Here is a 21,398-nt window from a genome sequence, read left to right on the forward strand (position 1 = left end):
ACAAAGTGACTAAGTTATGGGTGCAGTCTGCCAGAATTAACATAATTAAACGTGTCTACCAGACAAATACGACATATTTGCCACCGTAAATTATAAACTAGATTTTTATAGAGTTAAATTTTTCGAAGAAAAAAATCTGAAAATCGTGAATATTGAGCAATATTTCTTGGCAAAAAAGACCGTGCTAGAAAGTTAATTAAGCGCTGACAACAGGAGTATAATGACTGCGCTTACGAGCTGCTAGATCTTTTGGACGATCCCCGAGACATCAGCTTGATTTCCAAAGTCAAAAGCAAAATCGACTACTGGAACCAAATTATGGAAAACCAGGTAATTCCATCTTCTCTCTACTCCTCCTTTTTATTCCTTCTGAATTTCCTCGCTATTCTATCCTATTTTCTCAAAGCAACCTCTTTCCTCCTCCTCTTCTTCCTCCTCGCTAGAATCTTATAACTCCGATGAATCGCTGCCTTCGGACCTGGATGAGCTCATGAGAGCGGAGAAATATGGCGGATCAAGGGATCTTCTGCACGGATCTATTGACTTGTTGACTGATGGAGGCTCACTTCCGCCACCACCCTCACCTTCGCCAAAGGAAACAGTTTATTTTTGATCATTTAGGGTTAGGGTTAGGGTTAGGTTGTCTGTATACTCAGTACAAGTTTTGGATTAATGAAAAATTGTTAAAAGCTTGTTGAGCCAGGTAACTTCGAAAATGTCGACCCACGTGACGTCGAAGTAATATTCCCACAGGAAAGGAACCAAAAAAATGCCCAAGTTTTGGGTTTAATTCGAGTTCGGGTTAGCTCAGTTTATGAAAAAAAGGACTGGGGAAGTGTTAGATTCCTGAACTCAGAGGCACCACATCGCACTCAAACCCATGGTCTCATTGGTCGCGGAAGAAACTGAGGACCAAGTGCGAGCAATGCAGGAGACATCCGCGTCTGAAACAGAAGAATCGCCACGACAAACGCGCAAGACTTCGACTGGTAGTCTAAAAGGAGGACACGTTCGGAGGGGAAGATCCTCCTGTGGAAGCATCATGGAAGAGAAGGAAAATGATGATAACAATCAAAGGTAATATTTTTTTAATAGAAAAATTGTTAATTTAATTGCTATAAATCTTCAGCATAAAATTATCCGAATGAGTCATTGAACTAGAACTGAACTCATACTCATTTAACCTGACCTCGGGAACCAAAACTTTCATAAAAAGTAAACATTCGCTTTGTTAGCTCAACTTCACTGACATAACTGTACTTTCATGTCGGATTGGAGAGAATTTTATAGAAAGTAGAGAATGCTTGCAATTTCACGAAGAGAGTTAACTTGGGGAAATATTTTACGAATTTTAAGTATTCCAGTTGGTGTCGCCTTTTTGAGTCTTTTCCTATTTTTCAGGTATAATTTTGCGAAAATTTCAGTTGAAATAATTTTCACTAAAAGTATCTCACTGATAATCAATAAAATACTGTTTTCTAAAGGAATTTTTAAGGGCCCTTGATCGAAGCTCCCCAAGATCCGACGATTTTCAGCCTGGAGAGCCAGCTCCTCAAGAGAATGAACAGCCCGAAAGCCAAGATAACTCAAAAGTTGAAGAAAAGTCGCAAAAAGAAGAGCCCGAAAGCAATGATGAAATTACCCAAGAGACATTGAACGACATTTCTAGTGGCGAATTCAAGCTGAACTTTACGCCAAGCTATGATATTGTCCGAGAAATGGAGCTCAAAGAAGCCTTGGCGAAGCGAATTGATGAAGCAAAGCGCGTTCAGGAGGACAACTACGGGTAAGTAATCAGCTGTTGAAGGGCAGATGCGAAGCTCAACAGATTCGCACTTTGAATCTCGTAATTCAACCCCCGCTTAGCGAAGGTTAACTTCTAAAAATCACCAACTGAAGGTTTTAGCAGCAATTTTCGCTGTGGCTTTTAAATTTTTAATAATAATTTATAATCAATAAAACAACAAGCCGTCATTTTAAACATTTTGATAAATGTTCCCATAGATCATCATTCTTACTAAAAATTCTAGTGAAAGAAGCCTCTGGAGCGTCTCAGAAAAGATCACCTGGCATGAAGGGTTCATCGCGCGTCGCGCAAACCAGGGAAAGAGGCTTGAAACGAAAGTTGAAGGAGTGATAAGCTCGCTGTGCATTTGAAATTCATTAAAAGCCTTTTCGGAGGCTACTGAGGCATTTGTTGCGCTTGAGAGAATCAACAACCGAAAAATGGCAGAAGAAGAAATCAAGACTGTCGCTGAGAAAATCCTCAAGCAGAAGAGCGCTTCTGAGATTGTCAAAACCCCAGAGACAGTTCGAAAGATTTCAAGAGAAGAAGTTGAGGACGTTTTCAAGAGTTTGAAGAGGCAAAACTCGCAGCCAGAGAAACAGCCATTGGTCGATCAAGTTATTGATAACATTGTGGACGATATTGTCAAAGAAAAATCGAAAACTGAGGATGAAGACTTTGATATTTTAGACTTGGACGAAATTAAAGGTAGAATCGAGCTTGATTTTCAATTTTTTAACTAAATTCAGCTGCGACGGAAGCATCTCAAAAAATCGAAGAAAACTTGCCAACAAAATCTCCTTCTCCAGTCCTTGTTCAAGCTCCGAAGAACATGGAGGATTCTGGAATAAATTTACCTGACATCGTTCCTCAAGAGCTTCCGAAAGAACCTCCACAGCAAGAAGATCTTCCAATGGAGGATTCTGGTATTGGATTCACCGAATCTACTGAAAATGTTAAAGAGAGCATCTCAGAGCGTCCACCTTCACCGAAGTCTGAAGAAATCGCAATGCTGGAAGGAAAGATCGCCCAGCTGGATGAATCCGTTGAACTAAAAGATGAGCTGACAGATTCATCGCTCGATCTTTATGGCAACTTCGATATGATGGCCTCGCCGACTGTAAAATCGCCCGTACCTGCCGTCGACTACGACCTATTCGGCTCGATCTCTCCGCCGGCAGGTTTAACCGCAGAAACCATGGCACAGCCGCGTAAATCGGTGGCGTTCAGCGATCACGTGCAGGAGAAAACGATCTCACCCGCGCCTTCTATGAGCTCACCTGAGATAATCGACGCTGAAGATTACTTTCTCAAGTCAGGAGATGAAAAAGCGAGACTGGAAGCGGAACTCGATGAGCTCATGGATGGATTTACGGAAGAAATCGAGAAGAGGGAAAGGATGCCTGATCAGAGAGATCTTTTAGGAAGCGTTTTATCAAATCTGAGATATTTTTAGAGGAACCATAATAATAAGAGTTTCATGTCTTTATAGATATTTTAGAAGAATTTTGTCTAATGGAAAAAAAATTCTTTTTAAAAAGCAATTTCCGTCGATGAAACGAATTTTCCATTAATCATAAAATAAAACGCTTAAAAGGAAACTTCAAGATCGACTCTCCAGAAGCCCAAGAAATCGACTCATCCGATTCTGCGAAAGAATACTTTCCTGTTGAGCTGTCAAAGAACCAAGTTTCATCACCTGTTGAAAAAACAGAAGCTGACGAAAGGAAAGCGATAGATACAGAATGCGATTTGGAAGCGGTTTCCAAATTAGAAGAGCCCTCCCAGAGCATTTCCCACGATGCAGATGTAATTAATACAGATCCACTTGCGAGCTCGTTATCTGAAGAAGCCGAGAGTGAGAAAGTGACGCCGGCCGAAATTGAAGAGAAGCTCGATGGTTCTGAGAAAGAGATAGAAACCATGCCAAGTGAAATTATTGAGGACACTCACGAAACTGTGGTTGAATCTTCAGTCGAAAAATCTGCTAATGACGAAGTTAAAAACGAAAATAAAGAACAAGAGAACCAAAAAGAGATTCCATTGGATACTCAAGAAGAAGTTGGCCTTGCCGAACAACCAGAGCTCATGGAACCCACAGCTGATAGAAATGCACAAGAAGAAATTTCCGTGAAAGAGTCAGAAAATGCTGAGCCTGCGCCTTTGGCTGAAGAAGGTGAAATGCTAGAGAACGACCATCAGCCACAAGTAGCCGTTGTTGAAGAACAATCTGTCGGAAATAGTGATGAAAAACCTGTCGAAACCGAAGAAAAATCTGAGCCTCGAGAAGATCAAACTTTGGAAGCTCAAGAATCTGTTTGTAAGGTGGATTGGACCGAAGAAAAAGTTAAAACTGAAAAAACTGTAAACGAAACTGCTGAAATTCCAGAGCAATCAGAGGATTTATCACCTGAAGCTATTGAGCTCCAACCTGACTCACCTCATCTGCAGGAGTCATTAGAAGACACAGTATCTCCAGCAGCGGCGGCAGATGATATTACCGTAGCTTCAGATCGATCGGCGGCAGAAATTGAATCTTTTGCGGCTTTGACAGTTAGTGAGATCATACAGTCTGCGCAGAAAGAAGCCAAATCTTATCATGAGGCTGATGAAAGCGAAATTCGCGAAAAATGTGATGATCCCGTCGCAATCAACGAAGAGGCACCTGCTCAGGTTCACGACTCAGAGAAAGAAACTAACCGTGAAAACATGGAAGACTCGACACCAGAAATTTCCCCAGAAAATGTCACGGAGAATGAAATCAAGGAAGAGAAACAAAGAGAAAAGTTCGACGTCCCTCCAAAATTCAAAGAAATTCCATTTGAGCCAGTAAAAGAAAATGAAATCGAAGTTGTCTTGAAAAAGGAAGGCGAAAAAGAATTGCCTGAATTCGTTGTCGAAAAGGATGAGCCAAAACTGGAAGAACTGAAATCTTCTGAAGCAGTTTCTTTTGGAGAAAACCAGAAGATCAGATCTGAGAAAGTTCTGAGCTTCGCAAGCTACAGAAGCGAAAGTACTGAAGGTAAGTCAACTTGTTCTGTGAATATCGGAAAAATCTTATCTATAATTAGTAGTGCTCACTGTTATTACTGCCTGAAAAATATATGTTTTTATTTGTTTAAGGGTAAAACATGAAATCGGCGCGGCGTGGCTGCCCGTTCAGCGCCCCGCCGTGACCTATTTTTCAGAGGCCCGTCAAATATGAACGGAGAGAGTATTTTTCATAATTCTTTTTGCCATATGATCATCAAAGCCTGCACTTTGAAAAAGGCAGTTTTGAAAAGAATCGTGAGCGTAGAAGTATGAAAAAATGGGATGACTTGCTCAAAGTCTATCTCCTCCAACAATTTTCGTCCGATTTTTTCCAAATTAGAACCATTTTGTAGAGCTCCGTCTACTCTACAAATTCGTAGACTAACTTTTTAAATTTTTATTTTACAGATTTTTAGACGGAGCTATGAAATGAGCGCTATCACTCCGCGGCCGCCTTTTTCACACGCTGCGCTCCTGCTTATGTCTTTTTTCGAGGGAGCGCTCATTTCCAAGCTCCGTCTAATAATCTATGAGATTAAAATTTAAAAAGTTAGTCTACGAATTTGTAGAGTAGACGGAGCTCTACAGAATGGTTCTAATTTGGAAAAAATCGGACGAAAATTGTTGGAGGAGATAGACTTTGAGCAAGTCATCCCATTTTTTCATACTTCTACGCTCACGATTCTTTTCAAAACTGCCTTTTTCAAAGTGCAGGCTTTGATGATCATATGGCAAAAAGAATTATGAAAAATACTCTCTCCGTTCATATTTGACGGGCCGCTGAAAAATAGGTCACGGCGGGGCGCTGAACGGGCAGCCACGCCGCGCCGATTTCATGTTTTACCCTTAAATATACTTATGGTTTCTCATCTTGAAGATCATACCAACTCATCCAGCCTAATCATTTTCCTATCAAGTCATCAGTGTTAAAATTGAACTTTTAGTGCAGCAGACTGTTATCACCACCCCTGCAGAGGCCGATCCAGTCGTTTCCTCAAAAGAGGAAGAAATAAACTTAGAAGAAAATTTGCAAGAGATCCCCAAAGAAACAAAAGAGATGAGCTCGCAAGGCTCGATTCAGCAGCTCGTCAGCTCTTCTGGCGATTTTGACGAAGAAAATGCATCAGAAACCGCAATTGACATACAGGTTACAAATGACGCAAAAGAGGATGAACTTTCGGATGCTGAAACGACGTCTCAATCGACCATAAAAGCAAGTCCTTCAATGACAACTATGGACTCTGTTGACGTGTCTGGGTCGTACGACCCTGATTCAAGCAATACTAACGCCGTTTCTGACAGATTCAGGAAAAATTTATAAATAATAATTGGGCTGAAACACATTTGCCTGCTTTCAAGACGATGGACCAGACAGCTATGATGTCTATAATAGTCATACAGTAAAATAATCTCTTGCTAACTGTAAATTTTATCAAAGTGTTTACTGTGAGCCTGACGAGGTCATTTCGGAATCGAAAGAACTTCAGATGGAGGTTTCTACGACAGAAATCGAGGTTACAACTGAAACAACGATCACAGAAATGAAGCGTTCCGAGTCAAGTGATACTCTTCGATTCACAGAAGAACACACTTCTATCAGCGTGAGCTCGCATGATCTTGATGCAGATCTTGAAAAGAGTGAAACACCCGCTTCAGGAAAGAGCTGAGAAAGACCTTGAACTTTTCAATCAGAAAGCTGTGAGTTTTGATTTACACACACCGCAATACAGTGATCTATGAAAAAGGCAACTGTTCACAGCTCCTCAACAGTTGGCGACGAGGGCAAGGTTGACGAGCCTGTTTCAGTCAGCGCTGACGCCCCCGCGGCGCCGGAAATGAGTGAAAATAAAGAGAAACAAAGCGGTGGCCAATGGAATTCCGGCTGGGAAGGTTGGGAAGACGATGAGTGGAAAGAACCAGTCAAGGTCGAATTCAAACAGCAGAACATCCAGGAGAGTTCCATTGCCGGAACACAAAGCGCAGAAGATAATGAACAAGGAGTGAATGTTTCTGGAAATATCAGTACTGATACAGAAGCTGGCTATGAAACAGCCACTTCTGGTGGCGAATATGACACGGCTGTGGAGGATAATAATACTTCTACTGATGCGTTTTATTCTTGCACGGAAGGAACTGATGTCGAAGGAATGGGTAAAAAAGAAAATCGGATACGGGAATAGAATATTAGAAAAAGGCCAATTTCGGAAAACCCCGAAAAGACAATCGAGCTGAAACTCCAACGAATGCGGATGTGCCTCACGTGGGAAACATTCCCCATTTTGGCGAGTTCAGTTTCGCCTCCTCGCAAACTGTTCAGGAGATTTCTTCACAGGAATTCGCAAGTTCCCAAGATAGCGTTTTACAGTCTCAAGAACAAGATCCACCAGAAGATGGTGCGAACCTGAACGAGTTCAATTTCCGCGATGGTTGCACGATCGTGGAGACTGTTGCTAAAAAGGACACCGTAGAAGTGTTCGATCCTCAAGGCCAGTTTTCACAAAACGGCAACCAAACTTAATTTGGTTAGCGTTTTGTCAAACTGGATTAGAAGGACGATGGTACGAGGCGCAGATGGATCTGTCCAAGATCGAAGAAATCTCTCCTCCTCTTTCTAACTCTCCTCTTTCTTCTCCTAAACCTCTTCTCAGAGAGACTGTCTCTAGTCCAGTCTTGATCAGTAAAGGGGAATCGACTTCAGATTTAATTCAGGAGCAGATTTCTGAGGAACAAGTTGAAGAAGAACAGCAGCAGAAAACTCCATCCCCAGAACCTCTACCCATAATTGAACCCGAACCCGAACCGCAAGCAGAGCCAGAGCCAGAAACAGAGCAAGTTCAGCAAGAAGCTGTGCCAGAAGCCCAGGAACCCGAGAAACCAGTAGAACCAGAACCTCAAAAAGAAGTTACCCCAGAGCCCGAGCAAGAAAATGTTGACCCTCTTCCTGAAAACGTCAAGCTTTTGGAAGACAAGGAAGAAATCATCATTGCCGAAAAAGTACTCGACACAGAATCATTGAAGATTGATGTCAACTCTGTCACTGCAAGTGTGACAACTTCGTACGAGATAATTGATGTCAAGAAAGTCATCGTTGACATGCCTGTCGCTACTCCTTCGCCGATTCAGCAAATTGAGGAAGAAGCCAAACCTTCAACTTCTGAAAGCTCTGCATCTGAGGAATCAGAGGCCGAGTCAGTCAAGGCCAAGTCTGCCTCTCCTGAACCCGTTAGCATCACAGTTTCCTCCAAATCCTCTGAAATCAACGAAGAGTCAACAATGGTCGTTTTGAATGTCGAAACTCGAAAATCAACGGGCGAGCTGCGCTTCACCGACACGCCAACTACTGTCACTTCCGAGGCGGAATCAACTTCCGGAAAGGTGGAGCAGATTGCTGACGAAGCAGAACAAATCATTGTCGCTGAGAAAATCAAAGATACTGTCACTGAGCAAATCGTTCAATCAAGCCAAAGCGATGATAAAACCACCGAGTAAGTTTTATGAATTTATATTTTTTTCTAGCTTCTAAGTAAAAAATGCACCATTTTTATCAAAGAGCACACAGGTGTTAGAATCATCACTTGCCAAATGGTACAGCCTTATCTATATTTTCCTTGGCTCGGCGCTTCACTCTGAGCGTTTCCCGGAGCGTTGACGGATCGATCACCCCCGCGCTGAGAAAATGACCTGTCACTGCTTCCGCTTTTCTCTTTTCCGCTTCAAAGCGCTAGAAAATGAACAGTAAGACATATTTTTCGCATATTTTTTTTATTTTTTGGATAGCTCAAGACGTAACAGACAGAAAATGGGAAGGAAATATGAGTAGTTTTTGGGGTACATCGATAAAGAGCGATAGAATGACATGTGAAGTAAGGGGCTTGAGAAAGTTTTTCTTTTCGTTGTTTTCAATTGTTTTTCGGTCAGTAGCAAACACCGGTGAAACAAACACGGCTGAAGCGGCGGCAACAGGGCTTCTCCGATGGGAGGAACTTCACCTGGCTGAGTCTAGGTTGGAAAACAAGTACAGAGGGCCGGAAACGCCCCGCGCATCCCCTTAGGAAACACTCGACAGGTGTCAAGTTAAATTTAGCGCGATATTAAGGGTACACGCCGCCTATTTAAAAAGATCGCGATTCACGAATTTTTCATCCTCAAGACAAGATGAAAAATTGTGTGAAAAAGAGGCTAAGCCCGTAAACCCTTAGTGGGGATGAATAATTAAGGGTGTCCGTCCGGAAGTAGGAGATTTTATGAGAAGCTCAGCCGGTTCCCACAGATTTCGGCAATACTTGGCCATTCGTTTCATCCTCGGCGGCATTCGGCGGCCAGTTTCATTTTCCGAGTAACCCCTTTCGCCTGAAAATTTATTATGAAAGGGGAAATTTAGAAGGAACTTCTTACTTTCAACTTGTATTTGAAGCAGATCTTGGCAGCTTTTGCAAGTATCATACGTAACTCCTTCGCAAGTATCTCCTCTGAGCAATATTTTCATTAAAAAGCTCAAATTTACTAACTAAACCTTTTCCGGAATCGCCTTTTCTTGAAGCTCCGTGGGTGGCCCACTTGAAAAAGCAACAACAACCCTAAAAATTTTTATTAATTTGGAGGATAGCCAAGGTCATTTTTCGCGTTCAAGGACCCTCCACCAGTGTTTGGCTCGGAGAAAAATTTCCGGATTAGGGAAATTCCAAATTCAGCTTTTGAAATTTTAAAGTTATCCTATCATATTTTGCGTATTCATATGCGTTTATCCAACATCAAAAAATGGATGGAGATTATTGTTTAATTTCGGCTTCACTTTAAAGTAAAATTCTTTAAAATTATCAAAGTACAGACACTTATGGTTTCTATAGGTAACTCCCTTAATTTGCTTTTCAATGACTCCACATTGTGGGGTCCACAACTCGCACTTAAAAATTTCGGAAGTCGTTCGCGGTAAATAGCATAAAAATTTGACAGGTTCCATTTCCGCCGAATTCCGATTTCCCACAGATGTCTTTCCTTACCTAATACAAATTTATTCAAAATCATCGTCTTCAAATAAACATGTTCAAAAATAATCTCTGTCTAAAAATTTTCTGAATGCGGTTAGGTAGATGAAAAGTTTAAGGGGCTTGGGCTATATTAAATCCCCCCAATTCAAGTTCCTAGTGAAATTTTTAACCCTCGCGCGCCACCCTTGAAACCAAACTTTGCGCGTCTTTTGACGCCATCTATGGCAGATTAATGCGCTTTTTATGAAATATAAATAACATTACTTGGCATATTAATAAGTTCGGGTCTAATTTTTAAGGGAGTGCTCGAGTTTTTCAAAGAAAATCGTGGAATGTCATTATGGCTAATGTGCAAATGTCAGGGATTGTTTGATCGGCTCTTGAAGTTCCGATCTCAGCGATAGATTCTTTTTGCAGCTTTTTTTCTCCAGGAAAAGATCTTCTTGAAAGATTGATTATATCGTATCAAAGGTTTGATATGATACTGAGTTCTTATACAGCTATTTGAAATAACCACTTCCAACTCTTTTGGCTACCTTTGTCTCTCCCTATTTCCAGCCTTCTCGTCTGTTTTCTGATAGAAACAGGACATATCTTTATGATAGAAAATCAATAAGCCCGGAAGCCATTTTTCAGTGTGCCTTAAAATCGCTTGGCTTGTGCCCAAGTACTTCCGTTCATGTCCATCAATGGCCGTGATGTTCGGCTTTTTTATTGAAAAATTTTGAACGCTTAGAACTTGACTCTTTTACAAGCGACCAAAAAGTCCTCGGTGTATTTTTTCTTTATTCGAGCGTTTACAGTGAATCTTCTATCGTTTGAATAATTGTCATGGCCTCGTGACGTTCCATAAATCGGCTCGCTCGAGCGCCATTAAATTTCTAGTGGAGTTGCTCCAACACACCTGCGGGCAGAGCACCAGAAGGCACGGAAGAGGAGCTCTGATTCATTTTTTTTTCTCTGCTCCGTGTTGTCAAATAGCAAACATCAAACGTTTGAGCAGCAAAAGCGGGCAAGTTATTTGAGTTATTGCAAAAAGTAAAAGAAAAATTCCTAAAGTAGACCTCTGCGGCGGAGAAGTCCTGAACCCGCGCGAGGCGAGAGAGTTAAAATGGAAGGAGATAGAAAGGCATTCAGAGACATGCAGAATACGAGTCATAGATTGGAAGGGATAGCCAGGTACTTTTAAATGAAGTTCAATCGACCCCAAGAATTCTCAATTTCTAAACGTTTGTTCTTTATAAATAGGCTTTATTGTGCAAATAAATATATAAAAATTATATAAAAAATGTCGGTTGATAAAGGGCTTATCCTTTTGAAAGCCCCTCTTTATTTTTTATAGTACTTTGAAATGACCTATCCTTTATACTGTCCCCACTGAGTAGCCCTAATTTAGCTAATGAGGTAGCTAAGTGCACCTAAATAAGGTGTACTGTAAGTGATAAAGACAGCTCGATCGATAAGAAAATGATCAATACTGCCGACTGCGCTTTTTTGTTGCTTCGAGTTCCACTGAGTTCTTGTTCATCCCCTCCAGCTTTCGAGAGAGGTATTGAATATAAAAAAAGATAGAATGAAAAGGTGAAGCTGTCGAAAGTGAGTGAAGCAGCTTACTTGAATAATGAGATGGAAAAGCGGGTTGAAATCGGCTATTGCCGCTTTTAAATCGATCTCGGAATAATTGCTTCCCGCTAATTCGGAGGACGGTCTCGCCTAGATCGTACCTTCCACGCGCCTCGGGCGATACTAAAATACTGCATTTTTACTAGTAGAGATGTATAAATCCGATCTTCTTTAGAACGAAAAAAGGTTTTAAGAGATAATTTTCAGTTGACCAATCAGATTGTCAGCGGAAGATAAAATTACGCCACCGCGTGAATTAAAATTTATTTTTTTAGTTTTCATAAGGTTTTGAAAGAGCTTAAATCTAATATGAATGATAAAAAATCGCCAATTAGGGGAAAAAGAAGAAGCGTGGCCTTGAAGTGACGCTAAGCGTCGGTATTTCTTCATTTGCGGGAGGAAAATCAATCTGAAATCGATGTGTACACCTAAATAGTGGTTTGCCCCCGCGTTCTCTGAACGCTTCATAACCACAGAACTTTCATATCAGATTGTCGCCAAGAGATATCATTATAAAACTCACTATTTTTGCCGGTAATTGCATCAGATGATAAATTATTGAATACCATTATTAATTTGTGCATTACTTTTTTTGCCGAGAAGCAGCAACTGATGAATGTTTAACGAGTGCTGGTCTACCGTGAAAACCGTTCGACGTGTTCCTTTTTTATATTTCATTTTTCAGAACGATCGAAGAAGAGGCTCGAGCGGCTTCGCAGTGGTGCCAGGAGATGCTCGACGACTTCGGCGTCAACGAATTGACTTGGACTAAGAGCAAAGCTGAGGAAGATCTAGAGAGCTTGAACAAGGCTTACAAGACGCTTGATGAGTTCAATACAGGAGGTAAGAGCACTTCTTTGGCATTAAGAGTGAATATCATCAATAGAGACATCATGCGTTTTCAACCCTTTTTTCTACGATAAATTGAGCGATAAGAGGATCTATATATCGAATAAACGCCGGTTGGGCCTTAAATATTAATCTGGCGAGAGTAACTTGTCGATATATAAAAATGATTTAAATATTCAGACGATTCCATCAGCGAAGCCACGAAGCGATGTCGAGATGCGCTCGAAGAAGCAATTCAAAAACTCAATGAATTGGTTGAGGATTTGAATCTATCCATCGATTATGAGCAAAAGCTCAAATTCCTCAGCGATGTAAATCCCATCCTCTTATCTGTCTGGATATTTACTGTATTCTAGTGGCTCGAAAAAGTGGAAAACCAGGTGTCAAACGAACCCTTCAACGTGACTGTGAAAGACCAGCTGGAGAAAAACATTGAAAAGTACGAGAAGTTGAACGAAGTGATTACTCAGAAAGAAGTGCTCGTCTCAGAAGTTATTCAGCATGGCGAGGAATTAGCTGACCGAGCCAAAACCAAACAGGAAAGGTCAAATCACCTTAGCAACAAATATATACTCGTTAGTTGTTACTCGACAGACTGACTAGTCAAAACACTTATCCAGGGCGATTATCTCGCGGTTCTCGCGCCGATATGGCGAGTTCTTCCTTGATTTCAATTCCCAAATAAGCAAAATATAAATTTCGACTAGAATAGTTTTCTTCAAAGAAAGAAACATTCCACAATTGAAATTCTTGGGATATGAAAAAGGAAAGTCTTAAAAATATACAGCACTGCTATTTTATCACTGCAAAGCTTTGACCTTTTGCTCAGGAAAGTTACAGAGCAGGTGTCTCCAGCCTCGACGCAGAGTGGAAGCGAGTCACGAAGATGGTCGATGAGCGCAAACACAAACTGTCCGAGTGGTCAGTATCGTTGCACAAATACGAGGAAGTTTACGTTGGCACAGTCAGATCCTGCGAGGATCTATCGCATGAGGTATCGAAGCTCGAAGAATCTGTTTTGGAAGGAACGCGGGATGGAAAAATGTAAATTTATGTAGCGCTAATCGCAATTAAACCTAGCTTTCACAACTGCTGCTTTACAACGTGACATTTTTGAAGGGGTTCACAGATGATTATTTTAGTTTGATTTTATTGGAGCTATTCAAAGTGCTCCCCTGGGGCCGGGCCTAGTTGAGCCCGGAGGCTTATGGAGTGACTTGTCACGCATTTCCTCACTTAAACTTAATTCCCATCGACTATATTTTATCTTTTCCATCCCTTTTTCTCAGAAGTCGAATTCGCCGAAATTATGAGCAGCATCGAAATTCTGAAAGAACAAATAGAGAACGTCAAAGCTGAAGCCGAAGCGATCATCGAAGATTTCGAAAAAACCGACAATGGAACGGACAAAGGCCAATTCCTCGAACTTGTCAACTCTGTTCCTGAGAATCTCAAAGCAGATTGTAAAGACTTGGATAAGCGACTTCAGCAAATCAAGACCAACCAAGAACTGTCCATCAAACTAGCAGAGAAAGGAAAGACTGTAATCGACTTTGTGGAGAAAGCAAATGCCGTCTTAGACTCTGATCGGCTACCAGTAAATCCAAATGAATTAGAGGAGCAATTAGACATGTACGACCGGCTCGATGCTGAACTGGAGGATTTGGAAGTAGTAGTCAAGATGATCTCCGATTGGTCTGTAGAAATCCAGAAAGGGCCTAACCCGAGTAAAAATGTGGACGACATGGAATCGCTCTTATCCGATCAAATGAGCAAGACTAAGCGATCGATTGAGAACAAAGCGCATATCTTCAAAAACCTTGTGGACAATTGGAAAGAGCTCGAAGATGCATTCGCCCTTGTAGAAGAGCGCAGCAACAGGATCAAGAGTGCACTTGAAGAGTCTGACGCGGATACAGTAAAACTAGCAGAGCTTATCGACGAGGCTGACATCAACAAAGAGCTCAACTCGATTCAAGAGATGATTAACGTCTTCCTAGACGGCAATATCATGAGCGAGTATCTTGAAGAGAAAGGACAGGGGATTTCCAGTAACATCAACTCTCAAATTGCAGAAGCTCAAAGAAAGATCAGAGCCAGCACAGAGGATGAAAAGAGCGAAGAGATTGAGCAATGGGTAGAGAGCAGTTCTCAAATGGTCCACAAAGCAGAATCACTTGGAGAGCTTCAAACCATCCACGAAAAAATCCAGCAATTTGCAAATGATATTGACCAGAACAACAGTGTTCAAGAGAAACTTATTGCACTGGACGATCTCGTCCGTGATCGAGTCAAGTCACTTTCAGAGACTAAAGATGTTGACGAGCAGACGCAAAAGGTCAAGACAGATCTTCAAACCCACATTTCTCTTCTTGAGAAAATGGAGAGTTCGGGAGAAACCGCAGTGGATAAACCCGCAGAGTTCCAGATTGCCTTGAATGCGATCGATTCCTTGGAAGAAAAATACAAAGATCTTCCAGAGTTCACTTCACTCAAAGAAAAGATCGAAGTTCTTCGTCTTCCAGAAGGCACGAATGACCGAACCTCATCAGTCGAAGCTAAACTTTCCGATTCCGAAGCGCAACTAGCCACCACAGAAGTGAAAGCAGTCTCCCTCAGTGGTACGACAATCGAAGAAGCGAAAGCTGCGGTTACTCAGGTTTACACTGATCTTGTGACGGTCAAAAACGATCTGGAGCAGTTGATCTCAACCAAACGAAAGCTCAATGAGCATGGATTTATCGATAAAGACACCGACTTCTCCTTGTCATTAGTGGCACTTAGAGAGCGATTCAATAATATCGGAAAACGAATCACGGATTCTAAAGTGGCCCTTTCAAAATCGGCACGACGAGTTCAAAAGCTCAAGCGCGCGGTCGAAGATACTGATCAGTGGGCTCATGAGGTGCTTGCCCAGTCGGTCGAACAGTACCCGATGACTGACAGATTAAGGTAAGACAAAGTCCCTCGCCTATGCATCCAAATTCTTAAGGATGGCAAGTGACGCTGAGATCCGAAAACGAGAAGTTCTCGAAGCCACTGAAGATTGTGTCAATAAACTCCAAGCGAATCTCGGCGCTGATTGCTCTCAACTTGTTGCAGATGTTCACCAAGGCTTGGACTCGACCGAGACTCTCGTCAAGGCTCTCCGAAATGAAGAAATCCAGTCTGATGCATCATCGGTGAGTAGCTCGTCGTCAAGCTCTTCGAGCTCAAGCTCCGATTCAAGTTCGAGCTCGAGCTCAGAATCGGAAGCAGAAGCAGATAAGTCGGTCATTGAGACACCAACGAGATCTACCCCTAGCCGGGCAAAAACTGCGGGCCAAAAGATCTCGGTCACCAAACGGCCAGAACTTTCGCCCATCTTTTCTAATAAGGAAAATGTCCCGATTCCAAAAGAGAGGCACTCGGTGAAGGTAAAATTTTTCGCATCCTTTTTTTCAAAAATAAATCAATCAATTTCAATCATTTCAACCGGTGAATCGGGCATCTTATAATTCCGCACATTTGGTGATTCAATCGTTCATCATTTTTAATCCGTTATAGTAACCGCTTCTTAGGAAATTGGTGAGAGCAAGGATGACATCAAAGGAATCAACATCATGCTTTCGAAGATCGAGATTGAGCTTGAAGATTCGACCCTTGGAGTAAGCAATCCTAAGTACATCACTAGACAAGCAGAGATTCTCTCCGTCCAACGAGAAAAGCTCGACGAGGTCAAAGGTTTACTCAAGTTTGAATTGATCTTTATATTAATTCATCCTAGCTTATCTCGAAACTGAAAACGACGAAGACAATCCTAATCTCCGCACTATCGCGTCAACCAAATACAAGGCCCTCGAGGAAACTTATGCCGAGAAGAAAAACGCGTTCGATGCAGTTGCAGAGATTTGGAGTGGATTTGAGAAAGAGTGCAATACTTTGCTTGAAGACTTGCGACCAGAGAACATCTCGCACGACGTGGTGGTGGACGCTGCTGATCGTCTCAAGGCGCTCAAATTCAAAGTCAACTCGGTAAGTACAACTCGGTACTGTAGTTGCTAATGCAAAATTAATATGGAAATTGAGCACAGCAAAGAGCATCGATTTTTCTGTGTTCTTTGAGCGTCCTCAATTATTAATTATCTAGTTAATACACTCTCCTTTTTGCCTGCATCCAAAAGCGACTTTGAGGCAATTTCTTAATTTTTTAAAAGGGTCCAGATAGTATCGGTATGTTTTTAATTGACATCATGGGCGTTTAGGCGAAAGAACCAGCCACCAGTCCGAGAAAAGGCGACTCAAAAGCGCAGGAGATGCTTGAAAAGGCCCAGAATTTGATCGACAACTTTGAAGATCAGAAAATCATGAAGATCGAACAGACTGACGAGCAGAAATCCGAAGAAGTTACGAGAACATACGAGAGCGTACAACAGTTTGCGAAGAGCTCAGTTATGGTTTATGGATGCCAAGCTTCTATCAACACTGTGGAGCAGCAAATAGGTACAGTGATTATGAGAACTTGAGCATAAACTTTGTCTAGAATCATTCGAAAAATGCCTCCTTGACGAGAGCGCTTCTGAGGAAGATGAAGAAAAGATGCAAAAGATCCACTCTTTGATCCAAAAGAAAAAGACAGACGTTCAGATCGTCAAGGAAACTTCCAAAACCATCAAAGAGGTTCAAAGCCAATTGGTTGTCGAGCTCGAAACTGCTCACCAGACCTTCATTACTCTTGAGAATAGATCTACCAATACTACTGAGGAAAGCCATGATCTTCTTGAGCAATATGAGGTGTGGAAAAACTCATCTGACAGAAAATGACTGTATCTTTAGAAACTAAATTCTTCCATGTTCGAAATTGAGTCCAAGCAATCTCAAATACGCCACGAAGTCAACGAAGCGAACGACACATACGGCTTTAACTTCGAAATCAAGGAAGATATTCTCTGCGAATCTGTCGTCATGAAACTACGACAAGACTTGAGCGATGCGCAGCGGGTGACCGTCGAAAAATGGAGGCGCAGCGTGTGATCTTCGAGGCTGAACAAGCTCTTGCCAGATTGACCGCTAGCTCGGTATGTTGTAAATATGAAATGGTCCTCTGGCAATGTGCCTAGATAGTATCTTTGGCCCGGGGCGCGGTTTTGACCACTTCAATGAAAATACGATTGTGCTCGTTTATTTTCTCGCAAAATTGATTCCGTGAAAAGCACTTCCGATACGGGCAATTTGAGGCGATCGCCGTGTCAATTATTGAAATCCCGTGAGGTCACGATCCGGTGCAACCCAGCCCAGATCTCACCTCCTTGTCACATTTTTCATTCGGAACCTGGATCTCTTGGAACCTTTGCTTTTTGAAAAACTGAAAAATGAGAAGGCCAAAGTTTTGGCGAAATCGGAATTCGCTCTTTTTGGCGAGTGACAAGAGCAGTTCTGATTTTTCTAGTACCCAAGAGATTTCGAAGAGCACAGAGAATATACTCCTGAGTGATAGCCAAGAAAAAAGAAATGTTACTGAGATAGATTTCGACAATCTCAGCTGGAGTGATTTAAAAATTGACCTCTCCCTTGTAAGTTGGGTAACAATAAGAGAACGGGAGAATAAAGCCAGCTAACTAAATTGGGGAATTAATCGGACTTTATGACCTTTCAAGCGATCAAAGGGTTTCCCCTGCCTCTCAAATTGTTCCTGTCGGGGAGGATTTGATTTATCTTGTTTCAAAAAGCATCCTCCCTTTTTCTTATTTTCCAGGTCCCATTTTGAAGAGCGGATCTTTTTCAAGCGAAAAATTGATTAGAAACAAGTTGATAAGGACAAAAAAGCAGTGCTTATCAATTTGCAGAGATGCTTGAGCTCGACTGGCTAATCAAAGCTGCAGTCGCACTTTACAAACTAAAGTACAAGCCGATGGCAAGTACGAGTGAAATCTCCAAGAGAATTTCGCTCATTTTAGAGAGCTTCGAAAAGGTAAAAAATGGAATTTTCAAATTCTATTCTTGGAAACTCAAACGTAAAAAATCGCCTTTGTTTTGGCATCTAGGCCGTTTATGTTTTCCAAATTTACTCGTTTTATTGTTTTCTTTGTGCTCCCGGAATTTTAAATTTACAAAACCTTCCATTTTTAGGCCGCGGTCCAAAGCCAACTCATGCGCCTAAAATCACTTGCCCCATTTTTGCGATTTTTGATTTGTATTTTTGAGATTTCGAATTTTTCATTCTAAAACCGAGGGTTCTTGAGAGCACGCGGAAGAGGCTTTTTGATCCTTTTGAGTTCATAAAAGCCGTTTTGTTTGGCCTGGTCAGTGAGCTTGAAGCAAGTTCCCACAAATTTTATTAAGAAAAAAAAGATGAGATATCTGGATACTCTCTGGGAGGTATTCTTTTATAAGGCCATTTAATAAAATAAAGAGAAAAAATGGATCTTGACGAGTATTTTAAGGATCTTGAAGCAGAGCTTGAATCGCATCGAAAAGCACTGGAGAAAATTTCCGTCACTGTTGATAGTTACAACTTATCTTCAAAGGTAATTACAGTGTTTAGCAATCAACGACTATTATGATAAATCTTAGTTCAATGAAGTTGACGCTAAAATCTCCGCGAAGCTTGACCGGTCAGAATCCGTCAAGAAGCGCATCGAAATCGACGTCGATCACTGGCGAAACATCTCCGGCAGCCTTGAAGAGTACGCAGCTTGGATTGTATCCAAACAGCCTTCTTCCGAAATCGGCGATTTGTCCTCCTCTCCATCTGTTGAAGATGCTCTCAACAAAAAGGCGAATGATTGTGGAATGCTTCTAGTGGAAATGGAAGCGAAGCAATCTGTCATCGAGACAGCTTTGGAGAGCTCGGCGGACGCGCTCAAGAGTTTTGAAAAACTCGGAGTTGAAGAATCCACGCTTGAGAGCTCTACCCAAGCAGTCCTTGGAAATCTGAGGGACAGACAGTCTGAAACAAAGGTAAAATGAATACTCTTCAACTTTATCACTCATCATATTCAAGAACGCCTGGACAGATTTGCAGACAAGTGTCAACGCACGAAAAGAGCTCATTCTACGAAAAATCGAGTCGTTGAAATCTTTCAAAGAAAAGATTCAAATCATCAATGAAATCTGTGATCGGCACAGCGAAAAGATCCCAACCGACGATGTGAAGGCCGGAGAGGTCTTTATTTCTGAAATGAAAAAGCAACTCAATGGAGAACTCGCTGGATATTCCGAGCTTCAACGAGACGCCGACACAGTTCTCGAACGATGGGAATGCGCAAAGAAGGAAAAAGAAAGCTCAAAGAGTGCCTCTCGGCCAGCTTCGATTATCATGGAAGAGCCAGTCACGGTCATGATTCCAGAAGAGCCAGTGATGTCTCAGCCAGACTCACCTGACGATTCTTTCCAACCAGATATTTCCCTAAATGCAAGAAGCAGTGCTGAGAGTTCAAAACTCCAGGTAACCAAATCAACTCAGAATTATGTCTACTCGTATTTAGCCCGAGGCGAATGACGCCATTAACACCAGGCCAGTTGACTGGGAACGTCAAGAAAAAGACAACGGAGTTCCTTACTACGTTAATCACATGACAAAGAAGACAGTATGGACTCACCCAGTCCTGACCGAGTTCATCAACGGTCTACAAACTCTCAACAAAATGCGCTTCTCCGCTTATCGAACCGCCATCAAGCTCCGTAAAATCCAGAAGAAGCTCACTTTGGACTACTTCAACATTGACAATATGCAGAAGGCATTCAGAACTGTTTCTCCTGATCCGAATGCAACGATCGAGGTGATCGTTTTGGCTGAGATTCTTTATGATCTGTACGAAAATTCTAAGCAGCGCGCTCAACAGGTAAAAACCAGATAAATTTTCTCCCGATCATAAATTATTTAGGCCGACTTGACTCTCAATTGGCTACTCTCCGTTTTCAACCCTAAGCGAGAAGGAACCATTCCAGTTCTCTGTGTCAAGGTTGGCCTCGTTGCTTTGTGCGGCGCGCAGCTGGAGCAGAAGTACAGATATCTTTTCACCGCTGCCAGTGGTGCGAAGAAAACGATGAACAAGGAAGGCCTCAAAGCTCTTGTCTACGCGCTGGTGCAAATTCCATACCATCTCAAGGAACACGTCGCCTTTGTCGGAGGCGAACTCAACGTGGATCCGACTGTCGAAAGCTGCTTCCAATACAGGTGAATTATTAACTGCACTGTTTAATTATCAAATTCGCCTTTCAGAGGAAATCCCAAGAGTCCAACCCTTCACATGGACGACTTCATGAAATGGTGCTCACTTGAACCTCAATCAATGGTCTGGGTTCCAGTCCTCCACCGACTGATTTCAGCCGAGAAAGTCACTCATAATGTCAAATGCCAATGCTGTAGCAATAAGGACTTCACTGGCTTTAGATACAAATCCCTCAAGGTAGAATTTCATTGAAATCAAGGAAGACTCACCATTTCTTTTTTAGCGATTCCGACATGATCTCTGTCAAGAATGCTTTTTGTATGGCAAGGCAAATGAGAAGAAACTCGTTCATTATCCCTTGGTCGAGTATTATAACGCGACTGGAACAAGCGAAAACATCAGGGACTTTGTAAGTCGACAAGTTAAAGCCAGTAAATTTACTAAACGTTTCAGATGCGAACTGCTAAAAACAAGCTCTCGCGCAAGAAAAAGACCAAGCGCCCACCACTAGGCTATCTTCCGATTAATCCTCAACGAAGCGCAAGCTTTGACAACTCAAGAAACTCAAATAACTCAACCCTCAATGTAAGAAACGTTCATTTTTTATCTGTTTTTACATGTTTATTTAGGCTTCTGGAATAGATGAATCACTGAATCTTCCAACGACTCCCGAGAAAAACGGCTTGAAAATGTCGAAATCGGAGAATGACACTAGTTTATCTTCGATTAAGGTACTCTGCTTCTCATAAGAAAAAACTTCTAATGATATTTTAGGAGAGATCCGAAACGACAGATTTGGAAAAGGAAAAGATCAAAGAGCTGAGCGCCGAGTTGTCGAAACCGACGACGAGGTAGTCGACGACGCCCGCGGCTAAGAGCTATCCTCAATCTGCCTAACCCATTCAATTTCAGAACGCTATCTATTTGTAAAATATCACACAATAAACACACAGCTTGCTTTACTCA

General features: G+C 41.9%; 4 protein-coding genes across 8 annotated transcripts; 3 read left to right on the forward strand and 1 right to left on the reverse strand.

Moving 5' to 3' along the window:
• Positions 1–859: 859 nt before the first annotated feature.
• On the forward strand, positions 860–6,140 carry LOC145701669 (uncharacterized). Its single transcript, XM_081778883.1, has 7 exons — positions 860–1,077; positions 1,496–1,786; positions 2,031–2,124; positions 2,182–2,494; positions 2,536–3,213; positions 3,384–4,808; positions 5,764–6,140. Exons 1-7 carry the CDS (start codon positions 881–883, stop codon positions 6,138–6,140), a joined length of 3,375 nt encoding a protein of 1,124 aa, XP_081635009.1. The 5' UTR covers positions 860–880.
• A 166-nt stretch (positions 6,141–6,306) lies between these two features.
• Positions 6,307–13,327, forward strand: LOC145701670 (uncharacterized). The gene is made up of 8 exons (XM_081778885.1): positions 6,307–6,420; positions 6,565–6,957; positions 7,008–7,305; positions 7,368–8,304; positions 12,116–12,273; positions 12,460–12,590; positions 12,636–12,823; positions 13,114–13,327. The coding sequence occupies exons 1-8, from the start codon at positions 6,307–6,309 to the stop codon at positions 13,325–13,327; spliced, it is 2,433 nt and encodes an 810-aa protein (XP_081635011.1).
• On the reverse strand, positions 8,602–9,916 carry LOC145704098 (uncharacterized). Its single transcript, XM_081781533.1, has 4 exons — positions 9,820–9,916; positions 9,333–9,396; positions 9,215–9,288; positions 8,602–9,169 (listed from the first exon to the last, which is right to left on the reverse strand). The coding sequence occupies exons 1-4, from the start codon at positions 9,842–9,844 to the stop codon at positions 9,015–9,017; spliced, it is 318 nt and encodes a 105-aa protein (XP_081637659.1). The 5' UTR covers positions 9,845–9,916; the 3' UTR covers positions 8,602–9,014.
• Positions 13,328–13,553: 226 nt separating the features above from the next.
• Positions 13,554–21,394, forward strand: LOC145705457 (dystrophin-related protein 2-like). Of its 5 annotated transcripts, none has more exons than XM_081782935.1 (11): positions 17,136–17,336; positions 18,702–18,785; positions 18,832–19,218; positions 19,262–19,705; positions 19,746–20,102; positions 20,145–20,437; positions 20,483–20,669; positions 20,716–20,841; positions 20,886–21,017; positions 21,062–21,163; positions 21,207–21,394. In XM_081782935.1, exons 1-11 carry the CDS (start codon positions 17,274–17,276, stop codon positions 21,285–21,287), a joined length of 2,256 nt encoding a protein of 751 aa, XP_081639061.1. In that variant the 5' UTR covers positions 17,136–17,273; the 3' UTR covers positions 21,288–21,394. The 5 variants fall into 5 exon arrangements, with proteins under 5 accessions (XP_081639059.1, XP_081639060.1, XP_081639061.1 ...); XM_081782937.1 differs by lacking the exon at positions 17,136–17,336 and adding an exon at positions 17,632–17,831; XM_081782936.1 differs by lacking the exon at positions 17,136–17,336 and adding an exon at positions 18,460–18,636.
• Positions 21,395–21,398: the final 4 nt, after the last annotated feature.

This window comes from Oikopleura dioica, chromosome PAR (assembly GCF_907165135.1).
Source record: "Oikopleura dioica chromosome PAR, OKI2018_I68_1.0, whole genome shotgun sequence".
Lineage (NCBI taxonomy): Eukaryota > Metazoa > Chordata > Appendicularia > Copelata > Oikopleuridae > Oikopleura > Oikopleura dioica.

Coding starts and splice junctions, on each gene's coding strand:
- LOC145701669 (XM_081778883.1), top strand. CDS start 881: ATGGTCTCATTGGTCGCGGAAGAAACTGAGGACCAAGTGCGAGCAATG. Junction 1,078..1,495: donor AATGATGATAACAATCAAAG/GTAATATTTTTT, acceptor GGAATTTTTAAG/GGCCCTTGATCGAAGCTCCC. Junction 1,787..2,030: donor GTTCAGGAGGACAACTACGG/GTAAGTAATCAG, acceptor TAAAAATTCTAG/TGAAAGAAGCCTCTGGAGCG.
- LOC145701670 (XM_081778885.1), top strand. CDS start 6,307: ATGGAGGTTTCTACGACAGAAATCGAGGTTACAACTGAAACAACGATC. Junction 6,421..6,564: donor AAGAACACACTTCTATCAGC/GTGAGCTCGCAT, acceptor TCTATGAAAAAG/GCAACTGTTCACAGCTCCTC. Junction 6,958..7,007: donor CTTGCACGGAAGGAACTGAT/GTCGAAGGAATG, acceptor ATAGAATATTAG/AAAAAGGCCAATTTCGGAAA.
- LOC145704098 (XM_081781533.1), bottom strand. CDS start 9,844: ATGATTTTGAATAAATTTGTATTAG. Junction 9,397..9,819: donor TTTGAATAAATTTGTATTAG/GTAAGGAAAGAC, acceptor AAAAATTTTTAG/GGTTGTTGTTGCTTTTTCAA. Junction 9,170..9,214: donor GCTTCAAATACAAGTTGAAA/GTAAGAAGTTCC, acceptor ATAAATTTTCAG/GCGAAAGGGGTTACTCGGAA.
- LOC145705457 (XM_081782933.1), top strand. CDS start 13,589: ATGAGCAGCATCGAAATTCTGAAAGAACAAATAGAGAACGTCAAAGCT. Junction 15,232..15,271: donor CCGATGACTGACAGATTAAG/GTAAGACAAAGT, acceptor CAAATTCTTAAG/GATGGCAAGTGACGCTGAGA. Junction 16,003..16,045: donor AAAGCTCGACGAGGTCAAAG/GTTTACTCAAGT, acceptor AATTCATCCTAG/CTTATCTCGAAACTGAAAAC.